At 37.0% G+C, this 18882-nt stretch overlaps 1 protein-coding gene across 9 annotated transcripts in view; it reads left to right on the forward strand.

Moving 5' to 3' along the window:
* The window catches only part of IL1RAP (interleukin 1 receptor accessory protein), a 147456-nt gene extending 131855 nt beyond the window's left edge, over positions 1-15601 (forward strand). For 4 of the 9 annotated variants that reach the window (XM_008978661.4, XM_063603026.1, XM_034957893.3 and 1 more), the window contains one exon: positions 9014-15601. In XM_008978661.4, coding sequence (XP_008976909.1) covers positions 9014-9732 — 719 coding nt within the window. In that variant the 3' untranslated portion in view covers positions 9733-15601. Of the gene's footprint in view, positions 1-1505; positions 4686-9013 lie in introns of those variants that run through there. The other 5 variants (XM_057301975.2, XM_063603027.1, XR_010111710.1 and 2 more) reach the window with 4 other exon arrangements.
* Positions 15602-18882: the final 3281 nt, after the last annotated feature.

Genomic DNA, 18882 nt, shown 5'->3' on the forward strand with positions numbered 1-18882 from the left:
CCAATCATCAACCAAAAGTCCATCATAAGATGTTTCTTTCAGTATAATTTTTCCAGGAAGTTATGACTTAATTATACAGTTAAAGGATAAATTCCACTCATTTTAATACTTAATTTCCCCAGTCATTTATTCACCCATTTATTTGTTAATACAGCCATTCAATAAATACTTATCTACCACGGAACTGGGTAAGACCCTCCAATAGGGGTTGATAATTCTTTGAAGAATTCACATTCTGCATAATTACTCTTGCATCTTGCTTTTGTTAGTTAGCTTTTGCTTCCTTTTTTATTCTCCCTGCCGCTCTTACCCAATCTTCTTTGACTCTGGGTCTCTTTCCATGCTTACACATGCTTAGCCTCCAGTGCCACTGCTTGGAACACACAATCATTCCTGGATTCTCCCCCAGGCTGTGCATGCTAGATTTTAGTCACAAGGCTTTCCCTACTGTTTCTGAACCTGTGAAGATTAAGGGGCAAAATGACTTCATAAAGGAATATAGCAAGACATGATATAAGTTTCCACAATTCTAGTAAGTTACCTAGAGTTGGCAACCATCTGAAACACAGGTAAAGGACTATGCAATCCTCGATAAGCAACTGTGAGGAGATGGATTGGTTCCAAGAATTTAGTGACAGAAACTAATCAGGGCCCTTGACAGCAGAATAAAATTACATGGCATTTCCATTTTTCCTGCTTTTTCTTCTTTTTTCGTTAAGAAAGCATTTGCCTGTTAGTGCAAGTAGACACATCATCTAGCAGCTGCCGAAACACATAGCTTTATAGTAATGGTCGGAGTTTGAGGAGAAAGATCCAGCGATTAATTTAGGCTCCGGGGGAGAAAGAAGTGGAAAGCCCACCGACGATGTGTTACCAGCCAAAATGCCATTCAGTTGGCTAGATTTTGTTAAGCTTCTAGTCTAAGGACATAGCGATGTTAGAGTCAGAGAGGTATCCAACAATAGAGAGGGACTTTCAGAAGATGAAGGTCTCTACCTTTGTTGTCCTGTCCTAGCAAAAAATAAAATTCTATTATTTTGATTATATAACATATACCTTTTTGAGTGTCCATTGGTACTAGAGAGTTTATGCATGGTGCATGGGTTTCTTTGGTGAAGAAAGGGCTCATGAGCTGACGCGGCTAGACCATAAGATGCCACACACTTTGAAGAAACTGCTTTCAGTATAATGTGTCTACTCCTTGTGTCTCAAGTATTGTTTTTGAAGATCAAGGTCACAACACTACACTACCTTTTGGCTTCATGCCTGTTTGGAATTCTTTTTAGAAATATGTGTATATAGTTTCTGTTTTCCCTGAAGACAGTGGTATTTAACAAAGAGAGTTTGCAGGTATAAGGATTAAGTTGTTCACATTTTTGCTGGTAAAATGTTTCACCTCAATTCTTAGGCTGGTACCCTAAGTTCCCTACATTTGCTCCTCAAGCCCCAATGCTTTTGGGGAGTTTTTGGCCAACACTAATCCCCATGGTTGTTTTCTTTCCCAGTTGTCACAGATGAGACTTTGAGCTTCATTCAGAAAAGCAGACGCCTCCTGGTTGTTCTAAGCCCCAACTACGTGCTCCAGGGAACCCAAGCCCTCCTGGAGCTCAAGGCTGGCCTAGAAAATATGGCCTCTCGGGGCAACATCAACGTCATTTTAGTACAGTACAAAGCTGTGAAGGAAACGAAGGTGAAAGAGCTGAAGAGGGCTAAGACGGTGCTCACGGTCATTAAATGGAAAGGGGAAAAATCCAAGTATCCACAGGGCAGGTTCTGGAAGCAGCTGCAGGTGGCCATGCCAGTGAAGAAAAGTCCCAGGCGGTCTAGCAGTGATGAGCAGGGCCTCTCGTATTCATCTTTGAAAAATGTATGAAAGGAATAATGAAAAGGGTAAAAAGAACAAGGGGTGCTCCAGGAAGAAAGAGTCCCCCCAGTCTTCATTCGCAGTTTATGGTTTCATAGGCAAAAATAATGGTCTAAGCCTCCCAATAGGGATAAATTTAGGGTGACTGTGTGGCTGACTATTCTGCTTCCTCAGGCAACACTAAAGTTTAGAAAGATATCATCAACGTTCTGTCACCAGTCTCTGAAGCTACTATGCTCTTTGCAGGCAAAGACTTTTTCAATGCGAATTTCCCCTTCTACATTGTCTATCCCTGTTTTTATATGTCTCCATTCTTTTTAAAGTCTTAACATATGGAGCAGCCTTTCCTATGAATTTAAATATGCCTTTAAAACAAGTCACTGTTGACAGGGTCATGAGTTTCCGAGTATAGTTTTCTTTTTATCTTATTTTTACTCGTCCGTTGAAAAGATAATCAAGGCCTACATTTTGGCTGAGGATAATGAACTTTTTTCCTCATTCGGCTGTATAATACATAACCACAGCAAGACTGACATCCACTTAGGATGATACAAAGCAGTGTAACTGAAAATGTTTCTTTTAATTGATTTAAAGGACTTGTCTTCTATACCACCCTTGTCCTCATCTCAGGTAATTTATGAAATCTATGTAAACTTGAAAAATATTTCTTAATTTTTGTTTTTGCTCCAGTCAATTCCTGATTATCCGCAGGTCAACCCACATTTTTTCATTCCTTCTCCCTATCTGCTTATATCGCATTGCTCATCTAGAGTTTGCAGGAGGCTCCATACTAGGTTCAGTCTGAAAGAAATCTCCTAATGGTGCTATAGAGAGGGAGGTAACAGAAAGACTCTTTTAGGGCATTTTTCTGACTCATGAAAAGAGCACAGAAAAGGATGTTTGGCAATTTGTCTTTTAAGTCTTAACCTTGCTAATGTGAATACTGGGAAAGTGATTTTTTCTCACTCGTTTTTGTTGCTCCATCGTAAAGGGCGGAGGTCAGTCTTAGTGGCCTTGAGAGTTGCTTTTGGCATTAATATTCTAAGAGAATTAACTGTATTTCCTGTCACCTATTCACTAGTGCAGGAAATATACTTGCTCCAAATAAGTCAGTATGAGAAGTCACTGTCAATGAAAGTTGTTTTGTTTGTTTTCAGTAATATTTTGCTGTTTTTAAGACTTGGAAAACTAAGTGCAGAGTTTACAGAGTGGTAAATATCTATGTTACATGTAGATTATACATATATATACACACGTGTATATGAGATATATATCTTATATCTCCACAAACACAAATTATATATATACATTACATATATCTGTGTATATAAATCCACATGCACATGAAATATATATATATATATAATTTGTGTGTGTGTATGTGTATTTATATGACTTTAAATAGCTATGGGTACAATATTAAAAACCACTGGAACTCTTGTCCAGTTTTTAAATTATGTTTTTACTGGAATGTTTTTGTGTCAGTGTTTTCTATACATATTATTTGTTAATTCACAGCTCACAGAGTGGTAGTTGTCATAGTTCTTGCCTTCCCTAAGTTTATATAAATAACTTAAGTATCGCTACAGTTTATCTAGGTTGCAGTGGAATCTGCTGTGCACAGAGCTTCCATGGTCACTGCTAAGCAGTAGCCAGCCATCGGGCATTAATTGATTTCCTACTATATTCCCAGCAGACACATTTAGAAACTAAGCTATGTTAACCTCAGTGCTCAACTATTTGAACTGTTGAGTGATAAAGGAAACAAATATAACTGTAAATGAATCTTGGTATCCTGTGAAACACAATAATTCATAATTTGAGAAAGCCCTTATCCCAGTAACATGAATGTTGATGAACAAATGTAAAATTATATCCTATATTTAAGTACCCTTCATCACTATTGAAGTTCATAATAAATCGTTTCCCTCTATAAGTGTTATTGATTATTTTAAATTGAAAAAAGTTTCACTTGGATGAAAAAAGTAGAAAAGTAGGTCATTCTTGGATCTACTTTTTTTTAGCCTTATTAATATTTTTCCCTATTAGAAACCACAATTACTCCCTCTATTAACCCTTCACTTACTAGACCAGAAAAGAACTTATTCCAGATAAGCTTTGAATATCAATTCTTACATAAACTTTAGGCAAACAGGGAATAGTCTAGTCACCAAAGGACCATTCTCTTGCCAATGCTGCATTCCTTTTGCACTTTTGGATTCCATATTTATCCCAAATGCTGTTGGGCACCCCTAGAAATACCTTGATGTTTTTTCTATTTATATTCCTGCCTTTGGTACTTAATTTTACAAATGCTGTAATATAAAGCATATCAAGTTTATGTGATACATATCATTGCAAGAAAATTTGTTTCAAGATTTTTTTTTAATGTTCCAGAAGATGGCCAATAGAGAACATTCAAGGGAAATGGGGAAACATAATTTAGAGAACAAGAACAAACCATGTCTCAAATTTTTTTAAAAAAAATTAATGGTTTTAAATATATGCTATAGGGACGTTCCATGCCCAGATTAACAAAGAACTGTGATATATAGAGTGTCTAATTACAAAATCATATACAATTTATTTAATTCTCTTCTGTATTGTAACTTAGATGATTCCCAAGGACTCTAATAAAAAATCACTCCATTGTATTTGGAAACAAAAACATCATTCATTAATTACTTATTTTCTTTCCATAGGTTTTAATATTTTGAGAGTGTCTTTTTTATTTCATTCATGAACTTTTGTATTTTTCATTTTTCATTTGATTTGTAAATTTACTTATGTTAAAAATAAACCATTTATTTTCAGCTTTGAATTTTATTTTGTGCATGTGTTTTATGTCTTTATTTTCACATTTGGTCATAAGTGAAAACAGAAAATTGATTATTATATTCACAAAGATATATAATAAGTTACATTAGTTAAGTGTCTTTCTGAGATAAATCTGAGTAAAATGGGAACTTCTTATCAAGAACATTTTCTTTACATGGAAGTAAAAGTTACTTAAGTAAAATGAATTGTTCCAGAATACTAGGACATATTTTATGGGTGTATATGTGTTTGTGTGTGTATGTATGTGTATGTGTGTGTGTGTATGCAGAGAGACAGAAAGACCGTCAAAAAGATGGAAAGATACAGAGAGACAGAGAAAAAGGAGAGAAAGATTATTTTAATACAAAGGAAAACAAGCTTATTCCTTTTTACTCAACCTGGAACTTAGGTCGTTTACAGGAATATTTTTCATCTAATAGGCTTTAACGCAACCACACGGTAGTTGCTTTGGAAACAGATAAAACTAATGCCATGACTTTAGTTAATTGATGATCATTTGAATCAAAGATGCAGTTCTGTTACAAATTTTGAATAAATCAGTGATTAATATTTGGAAACATATTTTATTTTCAGTTAATAATACAAGTCCATAGTGACAGGGATGCCTTTTTGCTTTAAAAAAAAAAATCCCTGGCCAGGCGCGGTGGCTCACGCTGTAATCCCAGCACTTTGGGAGGCTGAAGCGGATGGATCAAGAGGTCAGGAGATCGAGACCATCCTGGCCAACATGGTGAAACCCTGTCTCTATTAAAATACAAAAAATTAGCTTGGCATAGTGGTGCACGCCTGTAGTCCCAGCTACTCGGGAGGCTAAGGCAGGGGAATCGCTTGAACCCGGGAGGCGGAGATTGCAGTGAGCTGAGATTGCACCACTGGACTCCAGCCTGGCGACAGAGCGAGACTTCAGAAAAAAAAAAAAAAAAAATCCTATTTGTTCATTTTACTGAGCCCTGTAACGTGCTCAGAATTGGTTAGCTTAGTAAAGGTTCTTCTACTGAAGAATTAATTTTCCTCTTGCAAACCAGCCCCAAAAGTGTAGGCTTAGGATCAACGGATCGAAGTTACAAGGCAACAGATTTCTGCTCAGTTAGAAAATAGCTGTAAAGCAGAGTTTGACACTAATGGAATTCACTATCTTTGGAAATACTAGGCCTGCCATTACCAGAGGTATATAAGCATTTATTTGATAGATTTTCATTGAGATTTTGTATGTGAGTTTTTTGCATTGGATAAGTGGTTTTGAGTCTGAAGTTGTTTCCAACCCTGAACGTGTTAAGTGACCTACTAGAACATACTGGTGACTCTTTGGAAGATTCAACTTCAGCATTTTGCATATGATCTACCTGGCTGTGATTAACCTTCCTTAAACTCTCAAGATTTTTTTTTTCCGTTATATACTGATGTCACTAGCTCTTTAACGCAAGTAAATGCACAGTATGGTATGAGAGACGCGTTTAGCAACTAGTCTATCTTATTTCTCTGTTTCTACTCAAGGAATATAAAGTAACCTTAGTAATGAGCTAGGAGATGGAGTGTTTTAGTAGTAATTTTAATCTACATCTATTTAAAACTGAATAGACAGAACTTTTACACAGTATTACTCTTATAAATCCACATAGTAAGATGATATTTTAAAGTTAGCATTAATAATTGATAAAGATTCAATAAACATTAGTCCATATATGATTTTACTATTGTGTTCACTAGACGTTGAGCAACAATAATTTAATCAAAGTGATTTATGCAATGTGTACTGTGTGCTAGAAATTCACATGTAGGCATCTAATTTGTTTATCAGCCCTACGAGTTTACTTTATCATATGCATTTTATAGATGGGTGAACTAGGACTCAAAAGATATTAAGATAAAAATAGGGATAAATGGAGAAAGCAATATTTGAAACCACATTCGTCTTCCAAGTTAAATATTTCCTTTTTTCTATACTTCAAGTTTTAATAGAGAAAATGAAAGAGACAGAGGTTTGCTGTTCTTTTATCTACTAATAACTCATCCAGAGGAGAAAAAAAAAATGACTGTCCTAGTTTTCTTCTAAGTGAACTCCATGGAAATTATGACTTTTACTGGCAAGAGTATTCTTGAGTATTGAAGAGTTCTCAGTCATACAACATGACTTCAAAGCCGATTTAGTACCACACAAGAAAACAAATCTCATTATTATATGACCATACCTCATTTTTTGAGCCAAACAGAATAAATGAGCTAAATTACTACTCCTCCAAGTAAACTTTAGCATTAAAAATAATAGCTCCTGTCCTCAAATATGAAGTTTTGGCAATATAGAAGGTATTCTAAAAATATGCCATAAAGTATGCAACTCCCTTTACAGTATTAAGTGAAGATCCTTCGGTATAGCCCAGGACCTTTCTGAGAAGCGTCTCCTACATGTGTTTCTCAACGTCTAAAATTCCACCACTCTTACCTGCATTTAGCATTGTCCTCTTTCAAATCTAAACTTTCTCACTTTCTGGATGGAGTACCAATAAAATTTAAAGAGCAACAGACTCAAAAGACATTTTTTAAGAAGATCTAGAACAGTGTTTGTTGTATTTTAAACAACAATATTCCTATTGGCAAAAACATACATTTTCCTAAGGTGACTGTTTTGAAGTGAAACATCATATCATACACACACACACACAATTTGCATGAGTTCTCTTTGTTGACAAGCTAGCCATGTTGCCTTAAGGTTATTTCACATTTCTCAGGAGCCAGGAGAAGCAGTAGACTTCCCACTTTCATATTCTCTGATTTATGAGAGGCAGCCTCTTAAGATTCTGAGTAGGACTAGAGGGGACTGAGGAGTTGCTAAAACACATGCACATGTGCACACACTCATACACACAGAAGGGTTTTAATGATAAACGAGAATTTAAATTTATCTCTTAAGAATGAATGAAACAAAATATCTCTAAAAACATTTTTGCACTCCTGCTTAAACCAATCAAAAGTTCTCAAAACTTGAGCACGTGTCTCTCCAATTTCCCTTCAAATTCATGTTAAATCCACTGATTGAAAAAAAAAAAACACTATAATCTGTAAGAAGCACAGCTCCCTTATTCCCTGTCAAGTTCACAATGACCAATGCAAACTTTCAGTCTGTCTTCAAAGGCTGAAAACTCTCTCCGTTACTGTTTCGTCCCTGGACCAAAAGCAGAGGTGTTCACCCTCACACGGTGACTCTGGCACATGTTTTCAAAGTTATAAATGGCTAGGATTTACCATTTTGAATTTTTTTCCTTCAGGATATGGCATGTTCTAAGCTCCTGAATCTCACAGTGAGTTAAGCATCACATTTATTTGAAGAACTTTCCCTTGGGATCTGTCCAAATCCACTTTGATATCATTAGAATCGAATGGTTTGCCAGAAGTCTTAGCTACTTGACTAATTCTTACCCATTGTCATTGTTTTTGCCCCTTTAATTCCAATTCTTCACACACAGACACACACACACACACACCACACACACACACACAGAAAAAAGAATTTAATTGATAACAAGATAAATACTATGAACTACTATGAACTGTCTGATGTTGTGTCCAAAAATGTTAAGTATCAAAGGATATAACTGAGAATCTTAGGAGGTGATAATTCCTGTTGCTCTTTGCTGATCAGACTATGTCAGGAGCATTATGTTCACTCCTGTTCATAATACTACTCTTAGAAGACACATCTATAAACTGAACATTATCCAGAGGAAAATTGTAAACATGCAGAGGAGACATGAGGCCATGTCATTTATGGAATAAGAGAAATATCCTGAAAATATTTAATCCAGACATAAGAAAATACTACAATGATATAAAAATAGTTGTCAAATATTTTAAACATTTAAAGACTCAAGATCTGACCACCAGATAACATTTGCAAGGAAGAAGATTTCAAAACAAGAAATAATTTGTAAACAGAGCTGAAATGACTTGCTTTTGATGGTGGCTAATATTTTGAGGGTAGTTACTCAATTGCCTACCGTGTGTGTGTGTGTGTGTGTGTGTGTGTATGTGTGTTTTAAGGAAGACTTATTGAAGAAGGAGACTACTGCAATGAGGGTTTTGCAGTAGGAGAGAGAGACTGAGCTCAACTACCATACCATCCTTGAAGGTAGTAAATTCTTAGCAACCATTGGTAAGAGTGGTGTAGATTTTTTTGACTGGGTAAATTTTTCAGCACTGAGATTCTGTCATCTCAAGTGTTTGTTCATTCCCTGTCCTCTGGAGGATGGACAATAACGAACTGGAATATATGTAAGTTTTCACTATACATTGTCCTATATTTCCATTTTCCTATAGATACAGTGGAAGCAGTTTTTGATTTCATTCAGAGAAGCAGAAGGATGATTGTTGTTCTGAGCCCTGACTATGTGACAGAAAAGAGCATCAGCATGCTGGAGTTTAAACTGGGTGTCATGTGCCAGAACTCCATTGCCACCAAGCTCATTGTGGTTGAGTACCGTCCCCTTGAGCACCCGCACCCAGGCATTCTTCAGCTCAAGGAGTCTGTGTCTTTTGTGAGCTGGAAGGGAGAAAAGTCCAAACATTCTGGCTCTAAATTCTGGAAAGCTTTGCGGTTGGCTCTTCCCCTGAGAAGTCTGAGTGCCAGTTCTGGCTGGAATGAGAGCTGCTCTTCCCAGTCTGACATCAGTCTGGATCATGTTCAAAGGAGGAGAAGTCGTTTGAAAGAGCCCCCAGAACTTCAGAGCTCAGAGAGGGCTGCAGGTAGCCCTCCAGCCCCAGGCACAATGTCCAAGCACCGAGGGAAGTCCTCCGCCACCTGCCGCTGTTGTGTCACCTACTGTGAAGGAGAGAATCACCTTAGGAACAAGAGCCGGGCAGAGATTCATAACCAGCCCCAGTGGGAGACACACCTCTGTAAGCCTGTTCCCCAAGAGTCAGAAACTCAATGGATACAAAATGGCACCAGATTGGAACCCCCTGCTCCCCAGATCTCAGCCCTTGCTCTTCATCATTTCACGGACTTATCCAATAACAACGACTTTTATATCCTATAATTACTGTGTGTGGTGGGTGGTGGCTACTATCTCTACCAACCCTCTGTATGTCATGAACCTGTGGGAAAATCTGACATTTTTATCATCTAATGGACTATCAGATTACTGTCCCCTTTATTGATTTTTAAAAACTATTTATTTCTAGGAGACAAAAGACCTGAAGGACCTGAATCCAGAATTATTGCCTCTAACGGCCTCAGAAGAGCACACTCTTCTTGGGCCCTAGAAGGTCAGTATGTGAAAGTTGCCTAAAGTCTGATCCTCTATCTTGTCCAATGGTTTAAAACTGAGCTGAGAATTTCAACGTGTTTCTTTTCAGCGAGCCGATCAACCTCACATTATAAGTCAGTCAGGTGTACTTGGGCTATGATGCTTACAGGGTGTATGCATTCCCAGGGAGCAGCATGGAAAGGAGCTGGTTCTGGTGGAAGCTGTAGGGTGAAGCTCAACAGAAAACCTACAGCACATTTTTCCTCAAAGAACCAAACATACCCACCCAGGGATACATGGCGTTCTCTGTCTCACTGTGAACTAGTGTTCTCTAAACGGCCTAACATTGTCAGCATCAATAAAATTCTATTTTTACGTCATTTTATTTGTACTAACAACTTTTTACATCTCTCTCACCCTTCAACTTCCTATGATTGTTGTATTCTTATCTGGAGAGTATTCCATTTCAGAAAATTGAGATTTGGTTTAGGTACCAGAAAAACTAAGATGCCTTTTTTGTTTCTCTCTGATATGTAATGGGAGAGATGTGGAAAATAACCAAAAAAGAGGGAGAATGTGACTTAAATGAAATGGAAGTTTACAAGAATCTCATATTTTTAGAACTGACAGATGAAAAATTCCGTATTGTAAGTGACGTAGCGTAGAAATAGGTGCCTTCGTCCCATTCAGGCTTCTGAGAAGGGATAATAAATTCAAGTGCCTACAGGGATCAGAAGGTAAGAGAAAAGAGAAAATGTGGCCAGATACCAGCCTATTTTACATGCTCTCCATCTAGAACTGATGTGAATAGGGACATAGGCACAGATAGTTATTTCTTCTCCGTAAACATTTTCATAAACTCATATAAGGCACATGGCATTTGATTTCCAAGTCAGGTAGATCATTGGCCCTCTAAGCAACTGAAGAACACATATTTCTTAAAAAGGGTCAGCTTCAGGCCGGGTGTGGTGGCTCATGCCTATAATCCCAGCACTTTGGGAAGTCAAGACTGGTGGATCAACTGAGGTCAGTTGTTCAAGAGCAGCCTGGCCAACATTGTGAAACCCCATCTCTACAAAAATACAAAATTAGCCAGGTATGGTGGTGGGCATCTGTAATCCCAGCTACTCAGGAGGCTGAGGCAGGAGAAACTCTTGAACCTAGGAGGTGGAGGTTGTAGTGAGCCGAGATCGTGCCACTGCACTCCAGCCTTGGTGACAGAGCAAGACTCCATCTTAAAAAAAAAAAAAAAAAAAAATGGGTAGCTTCTACTCAGTTCCATTTGATTTTTGTCACTAATTGAGCCCCAATGTTGCCATATTGTCCATTTTTTTCTAAAGAATCTAAAAAATTCAGATTTTTATGTATAATGTCAATTATGGGATGGCTTAAAGTTAAGAAGGAAAAAACAAAGAGCCAAACAAATTATATCTGTGGGACATAGTTAGCCTCAGGGCAACTAGTTTGTAATTTCATAACTAAAGTGTTCAGCCAAAGAACATATCTCCAAATGGAATTTAAGAGTCCCTGATAATACCAGAACTGGAAGACACAGTTTGGCTTTAAGGACATAGTGGAGCATGTTTATTCTCTCCTCAAATTGAAGACATCTGGGCTGTTACAATTGAGCTGATCTGACCTAACCCTCCATTTAAAAAGAAAAATCTGGAAAATTGGGTGCCTTCCATTTACTCTTTAGAGGTTTCTTGCCTGTTTACTGTCAGAAAATAAGAAGAACGAAGTCTGCTACTCCTGAACATGAGCAGAACCAAAAAAGCAAGAGGCCACATCTTACATGAGAAGTCACCTTTAATACATTAGCTGTGGCTGTTAGTGAGTTGTGGCCCAATGAGTGTCAGTGTCTCCCAGTCAGTAACAGTGAATGGGCAGTGGAGAAAGAAAGAAAGCAGTTTCATCTCACTACCCCTCTTGAAAATGTTCTCAGAAGATCCTTTCTTTGTTGAAACAAACAAACAAACAAAAAACTAGAAGATTCCTCCTCCAAAGATGGAGGAACAAGGGTCCTCTAGAGTAAATGTGAACTCACAATGAAACTTGTAATTAGAAAATGACAGGCCACCCTAACTAAATATCCAGTAGAAAATGACTTAGCACAACCCAAAGGCCTTGTCCTCTATTATATCCCTTCTTGTAAAGAATAATCCATCCTTGATGTATATTCAAGGACCTTCAGTTGGAAGACAGATAGCAGTTTCTCTCCAAATCTATTAATAATGGGTAATGTAAGTGGCTCCGAAGCTCAAGGAGGGAGAAGATTCTCTGACCCACTATCATGTTATTCCTTATTAACACAGCATCTCAAAGTGTAAAATATCTTTGGAAGAAAATGAGAAATTAAATTTTTCATTTATACATTATTTTCTGTTTTAGTGAAGACAAAGAAATGAAAGAACTATTGGCAGAGTCATGGAAAATTAAATATGAGCTCATATTATATGAGTAGCTAGAAAATTTTGGTGCTCTCAAAACTACATTTTGGCAAGTATCAATTTCCCTGGACAATATAAGTGTAGTGGAAGCAGTAAAAGTCTTAGTTTTCAGTATTAGTTATACAGCGGTCAGAAAGATAATAGACTATACTTCTACTGTATGGAGAAAGGATCAGAGGTTATATTATTATTTCTTGACCTGACATGCCAAATTGAATGTGATGTTCAGTACCATACATTTCAATGAAGCAAATTATAATAAGAAAGAAATTTTTTTCATGGGCCATGCATATCCATAATAGAAATAACAGGATTGTAGGGTAAATGGATATATCATTGCATAAGAAATATTGTCTACTTAGTTGCATGAGTTTTAAATCAAATAGAGATGGATGTGAGTCCTACTTCTCTCCTATCTGTTTGAACATGGTCTCTCTGAGCCTCAATTTCCTACTAGCTAAAATAAAGATACTATTATCAACCTCATTGGATGTTGATGACATTAAATGATATATTATACATTTATTTCATATGCCTCACCTTTTTTAAACTCTTATAAAATGTCCAAAAGCAGTATAGAACAGGAACATATTATCCAGGTTAAGTGACTTTCCTAGTGACACTCAGCCAATTATCAATAGGGTTGAGTCTCCAACCCAGACTCTGACACTTGATCCACTGCCAATTCTAGAACCATCCATGTAAGATTGAAGGGGAAGTAATTCTATTACAAAGCTACCTCAATGGAATTATTTAATCTGGGCCATAAAACATTCAAGTAAAAAAAGCAGTTAATGTAAACCCACACACAGCTAATTAAATGTTATATTAAGGGTCTGATATGTCATCTGACCTTGTCATATTATTATTTTACATGGCTTAATTTTAAAATATTATAAACTTTCTTAAAGCATTTAAAAGAATTTTTTTAATGTCCTCTAGACTCTATGATAATGCTATATTTTTTGCCTTCAAAATAAATTTGAATTTTTCTTGGTGGAAAATAAAAATATATTCACCATTTACCTTGAAAAACAAATTTTCTTTGGCAGCTCGATAAAAACTCAATTTCAGAGTTACCTTCTCCTGTAACTATTAAGAACTCTAGTAACAATGTATTCACTCCCAGATTGAAGATTTGAAGGGGCTGGGAAAACTAATGTTTTGGTTCAGAAAAAGTCATGAATAATAAATTGAACTAATCATAAAGATATGCACAGAAGGATAAGCAATTTATATGGCATTGGTTTAAAACTTTCGTGCATCTAACTTTCGTGCATGTAACTTGAGGGACATGTTACAGTGAAGGTCCCAGGGCAGGCCCTTCCCCAGAGAGACCAATTCATTAGGTGCTGGACATTGTCTAGAAGTCTGTATTTTTATATTGTGTCCTTGATAATTAAATAGAGCATTTCATAGGTCAATGTTGAAAAACTGCTACCTATGAGAACTCTTTCAAACTCTTCCCATATTTTTTGTATTATTGCTCAGGTTGTAAGGGAAAAGAGCCGCAATTAGGAGCTTGCCCAAGCCTTCTTGATACGTATTCCTTAATGTATCCACATTGGAACCATTTGGGGCTCATATTAAGATGCATGTTATTTGACTCCATCCAAGATTAACTAAATGAGGATCCCTGATGTAGGGCGGATCTGCACGTGGAATAACTTTCCCAGGTGATTCTAATGCACACAAAAAAACAAGAACCATTAATTTTTATCTCTCTTTAACTCCTCTTTTACCCTTGTAGGCTCTGATTTTCTCCAGCCAAGGACTACAAATCATCCTCTTAACAAGGTGTTTGCAGGCAATAGATGAAAACGTAGGGCATGTTTAGCCCTCGAAGTTGCCTCAGCACAAGGAAACAGTTGAATAGATGATTAGTAGAATGTATTTATAATATATGAAATATCAATCAGTGATATTTGGAACCTGGTGGGATCACTGTAGTCATCATATGTATTAATCAGAATAAGATATGCTATGCCATGCTAAGAAAGAACCCCAATATTTCAGTAGCTTCATATAACAAGACTTATTTCTTGTTTATGCTACACGTCCAGCATAGGAGCTTACATTTTTTTTTTTTTTTTTTTTTTTTTGAGACGGAGTCTCACTCTGTTGCCAGGCTGGAGTGCAGTGGCGTGATCTTACCTCACTGCAACCTCCACCTCTCGGGTTCAAGTGATCCTCCTGCCTCAGCCTCCCGAGTAGCTGGGACTACAGGTGCGCGTCACCACACCCAGATAATTTTTTGTATTTTTAGCAAAGACAGGGTTTCACCATGTTGGCCAGGATGGTCTCGATCTCTTAACCTCATGATCTGCCTGCCTCGGCCTCCCAAAGTGCTGGGATTACAGGCATGAACCACTGCACCCGGCCCAGAGCTTACTTTTTTTATGCTTTGCCATCTGAAATGTGTGGCTTCCTGTTGTGCTATGCTTTAGCTGAAATGTGACACTCATTACTTTCACTTACAATTCATTAGCCAGAACTAGCTCTGAGGTCCTGCTGTAATCATAAAAAAAGGATAGAAAATACAGTCTTCCTATGTCTCGAAAGAGAAAAATGAAATGAACTTGGTGAACACATACCACCATCTTTGTCTACAAATGTGATGAGAATAACATATTACGGAAGCCTGAAGAGGTAAGAAATCTTCAAACTGAGATATGTCACATAATTTGCTAATGAAAAAAAAAAAAAAGGACTTTGCTACCAGTACTCCACCTCAGTTTGCCAAAGTATCAAGATAAAACAGCATGCAGAAAAGTACACCTTGTTTGTAAGTGTTCCCCAAAGAAAAGTTGTTGAAGGAATGCATAATAATAATCATAGCTTCTGGCTAAGAGAAAGCATGCTTAAAAATTTTGAAAGTTACTGTATTTGGTTACCTTCCATTCAGTAGCTTTAGCTAGTTCCCTAAGAACGTGATGCTCAAACTATCTGTAAATGAGCCATTTCATTTTGGATATCAAAGGAGCCTCAGAAGAAGTGAAGACATCTAGAACACAGCAGAGCATGTAACACAGTCATTAGAAAACATCCCTTGATCCATCTATCTGAAGAGCTAAACAGGGGATTCAAAATGAACATGCTAAAGCTCAAGTGAAGGAAGAGACAAAAACTGGTGTATTATGAAGTGTGTGCATCTGCTGTCTCTACATTTGGATTCTCTGCTTGTATTAAAGATTTGAATTTTTATATGACTTCTCTAATGTGTATGGAATCATTCGATCATGAAGAAAGGCTCTCTTTGGTTTGGCAAAGATTTGTGCTTAATAAGTCTTGGTCTATGTTACTAAGTTATAATGTTGAACAAAAAAAACTATTATTTCTTAGTGTAGCAAGGAGATTACTGACACATTCAAAATCCCTTAGAAAATAATTCACAAAGTTTTTCTCTTGAACAGTTTAATCATTTCGAAATATTTAAGTGAAAAAAATGACTCTTTGAAATGAGCTTATTGGAAGAAAGAAGAAAGATTCAAACTAAACTTTGAAATCAGATCATGAGCTGTTTTTAACTTAACTCACCCAGGTAATGGGAATTTTAATACTTCATTGCTTTATTTTTTTAAAAAGAAAAAAATCTAATGTATATTTAAGACTCAAAGACATATATAACTTATTAATTTTCTATTGTCAAAAACTGTGTCATATGCTTGCAATTAATTTAGCATTTGGCGTTGTGTTTTGAAGTAACTTGGGCAAGTGGTTCTTAACTAGAATTTAATTTCATCTTTTAAAAAATTACACATACCTCGGGTCCATCTCAGTCTACTAAATCTCCCATATTGATCTAGATATGTGCTCTGATATAGGATAACTGTCTTAAGTTTGCATATGTTTCAATGAGAAATAAATGATGTTATATTATAAATATATATTTAAAAGGCAAAAGAACTCCTAATATTGTAAATAATCCTTTTCTTAATATTCAAAACTTAAAACTCATTGCCAGATACTGGAATTGAATCATTTATTTTCATATCTTATTATGAAATTACATAAAATATGAGAACACAAAATAAAGATAATAAAATGAGAGAAATAATCAGTGTAGTGACTGAATTGGGTAGCCAAAGGAGGCCATAACTCCAGTATGTATGACATCCATTTCGTCAGTTATCTTAAACAAGACAAAGTGTTTATGATGAAATGGTTTTGGGCAAAGACAAATGACTTCTAAGAACAACCAAAAGAGAAAAGGGGTCGGGCTCGGTGGCTCACGCCTGTAATCCCAGCACTTTGGGAGGTCAAGGCAGATGGATCAACTGAGGTCAGGAGTTCGAGACCAGCCTGGCCAACATGGTGAAACCCTATCTCTACCAAAAATACAAAAATTAGCTGGGCGTGGTGGTGGGTGCCTGTAATCCCAGCTACTCGGGAGGCTGAGGCAGGAGAATCACTTGAACCTGGGGGGCAGAGGTTGCACTGAGCCAAGATCGCGCCACTGCACACCTGGGCGACAAGAGCGAAACTCCATTTCAAAAAAAAAAAAAAAAAAAGGGAGAATAGAAAAATGTTTTTCACTCATTTACAAATATCAGTAATGTAACGGGGCAGCGAGATGTGTAAAAACTTTCTAATATCAGGCCATTATAGCTATAATGTGCAGTGAGTGTCAGGGAATAAAGTTGATTGGTCATTTCTATTACGCTCTTGATATATTAAATTGGAGTCAGAAGGTATGAATTGGAATACTAGTTGTACTGACTGTGTGACTTTCAATAGCATACTTTTGCTCTCAAGCTCTTAGTTTCCTCATATATAAAATGGGAATAATATAATATCTACCTCATTGGATTGTTGTAAGGGTAAACTTACGTAATAAATGTTAATCTCAAAAACGTGTAAAGCACATGCTTGGTAGTGGTATTATATTGTTGTTAGTTATTATAAGAGAAATGTGGAGGAAATGAAGAGGTCTTAGAGAAATTCCTTAACCCATTAAATGCTGGACTACTTTTCAGAGCACATGGTCCAATCTTTCACACCTAAAAACTTTAGGTGTGAAAGATTTAGTATAGTTTCATATTACTCTAAGGGTTGGAGACTACAAAAAAATCAGTCTCTGAAAAATAAGAAGTATGAAAAGGGCTGTATTTATTCCATATTGCTATTGATAAATTGCCCTTTAGAAGCTTAAAACAGCAGATATTTATTACCTCACAGTATATATGGATCAGAAATTTGGGAGACGCTTAGCTGGATGGCTCTTCCTCAGTTACTAATTGAAGAGGCTGTCAAATTGTTGGTCAGGGCTGTGGTCATCTGACAGCTCCACTTCCAAGGGCAGGTACATGGAAGCTGGTAGGAAGTCTCAGTTTCTTGCCATATGAACCTCCCTATTGGGATGCTTTAGTATCCACATAACACATCAGCTGGCTTACCCCAGAGCAAGTGAGCCAAGAGGGCAAGGCCAAAATGCTTTTTATGACCCAGCCTCAAAAGTGATATATCATTACTTCTGCAGTATTCTATTTGTTAGAAATGGTTCTCTAAGTCCAAGCCATTCTCAAGAGCTGGGGAATTCAGCTCCACCTCTTGGATGGAGGAACATCAAAGAACGTGTTAACACGTTTGAAAGTCACTTCAGTAACATACACAAACATTTATTTTCCAGTTGAATAAATTGAGGTCCAGAAAAGTGGACCTGGCCCTTACCCTTCCTCACTTCATTCTTAACATGATAATCAACTGCCTGCAGTGGTACCACAACTGAAATGAGAGCTGTCTCGTTCTGATTAGGTCATTTCTTTTGCCTGTTGAAAGACTACAGAATGGGGGAAGTTATATACTGTAAACTTCTGGCATTCCTCTGTTTCTCTCAATTCCTCTCTCCTTTGCTCTGCTGTAGATAAAATGCGGTCTCTTGAAGCTGGAGAAGGATAGGGCGGATGGGGCTTGTTAGCCATGTTCTGGTCTGGGGTCTGTGTACCGAAATGGAACTTTTACCATGGGCTCATCTCTAGAGAGATTGAAAACGGGTTTACTCTAAAAAGCAGCCACTGCAAAAGTAAGCATGAGCTTTCAAAGAAAGGTAATTGCTTTATCTGAAAAAAAAAATACATTTTCTTGTCTTAGCTCTGAACTGAAATGGTTATCTATTAATAATCGAGTGATTTCTCCTCTCTGTACATCAGGCTTTTGAGTCTCCCAAATGGATGGGGTTGCACTGGGAATTCTGTAGGATGTTATAATTCTATATAGTTTTTACTTACTGAGTAATGCTTAAATAACCTCCTCCCCTCACCATATATACACACACACCAGCACCAGCATCTAGTAATACTGGGAAGAATATTTAAAAGGTGAGAGGCTTCTGAAAGGAATCATAAATACCCCTGTCTGTTAGACCTAGCTCTTGTTACATGCATTTCTTACTTGTAAAGCTAAATAGCTAACTTCTGTTTTTCCTTATCTGTTTTCTGTCACTCTCTGAAACAAGTAACTCTGAGAAAATACATTAAGTTTACAGGAGATC

Source organism: Pan paniscus, chromosome 2 (genome assembly GCF_029289425.2).
Source record: "Pan paniscus chromosome 2, NHGRI_mPanPan1-v2.0_pri, whole genome shotgun sequence".
NCBI lineage: Eukaryota > Metazoa > Chordata > Mammalia > Primates > Hominidae > Pan > Pan paniscus.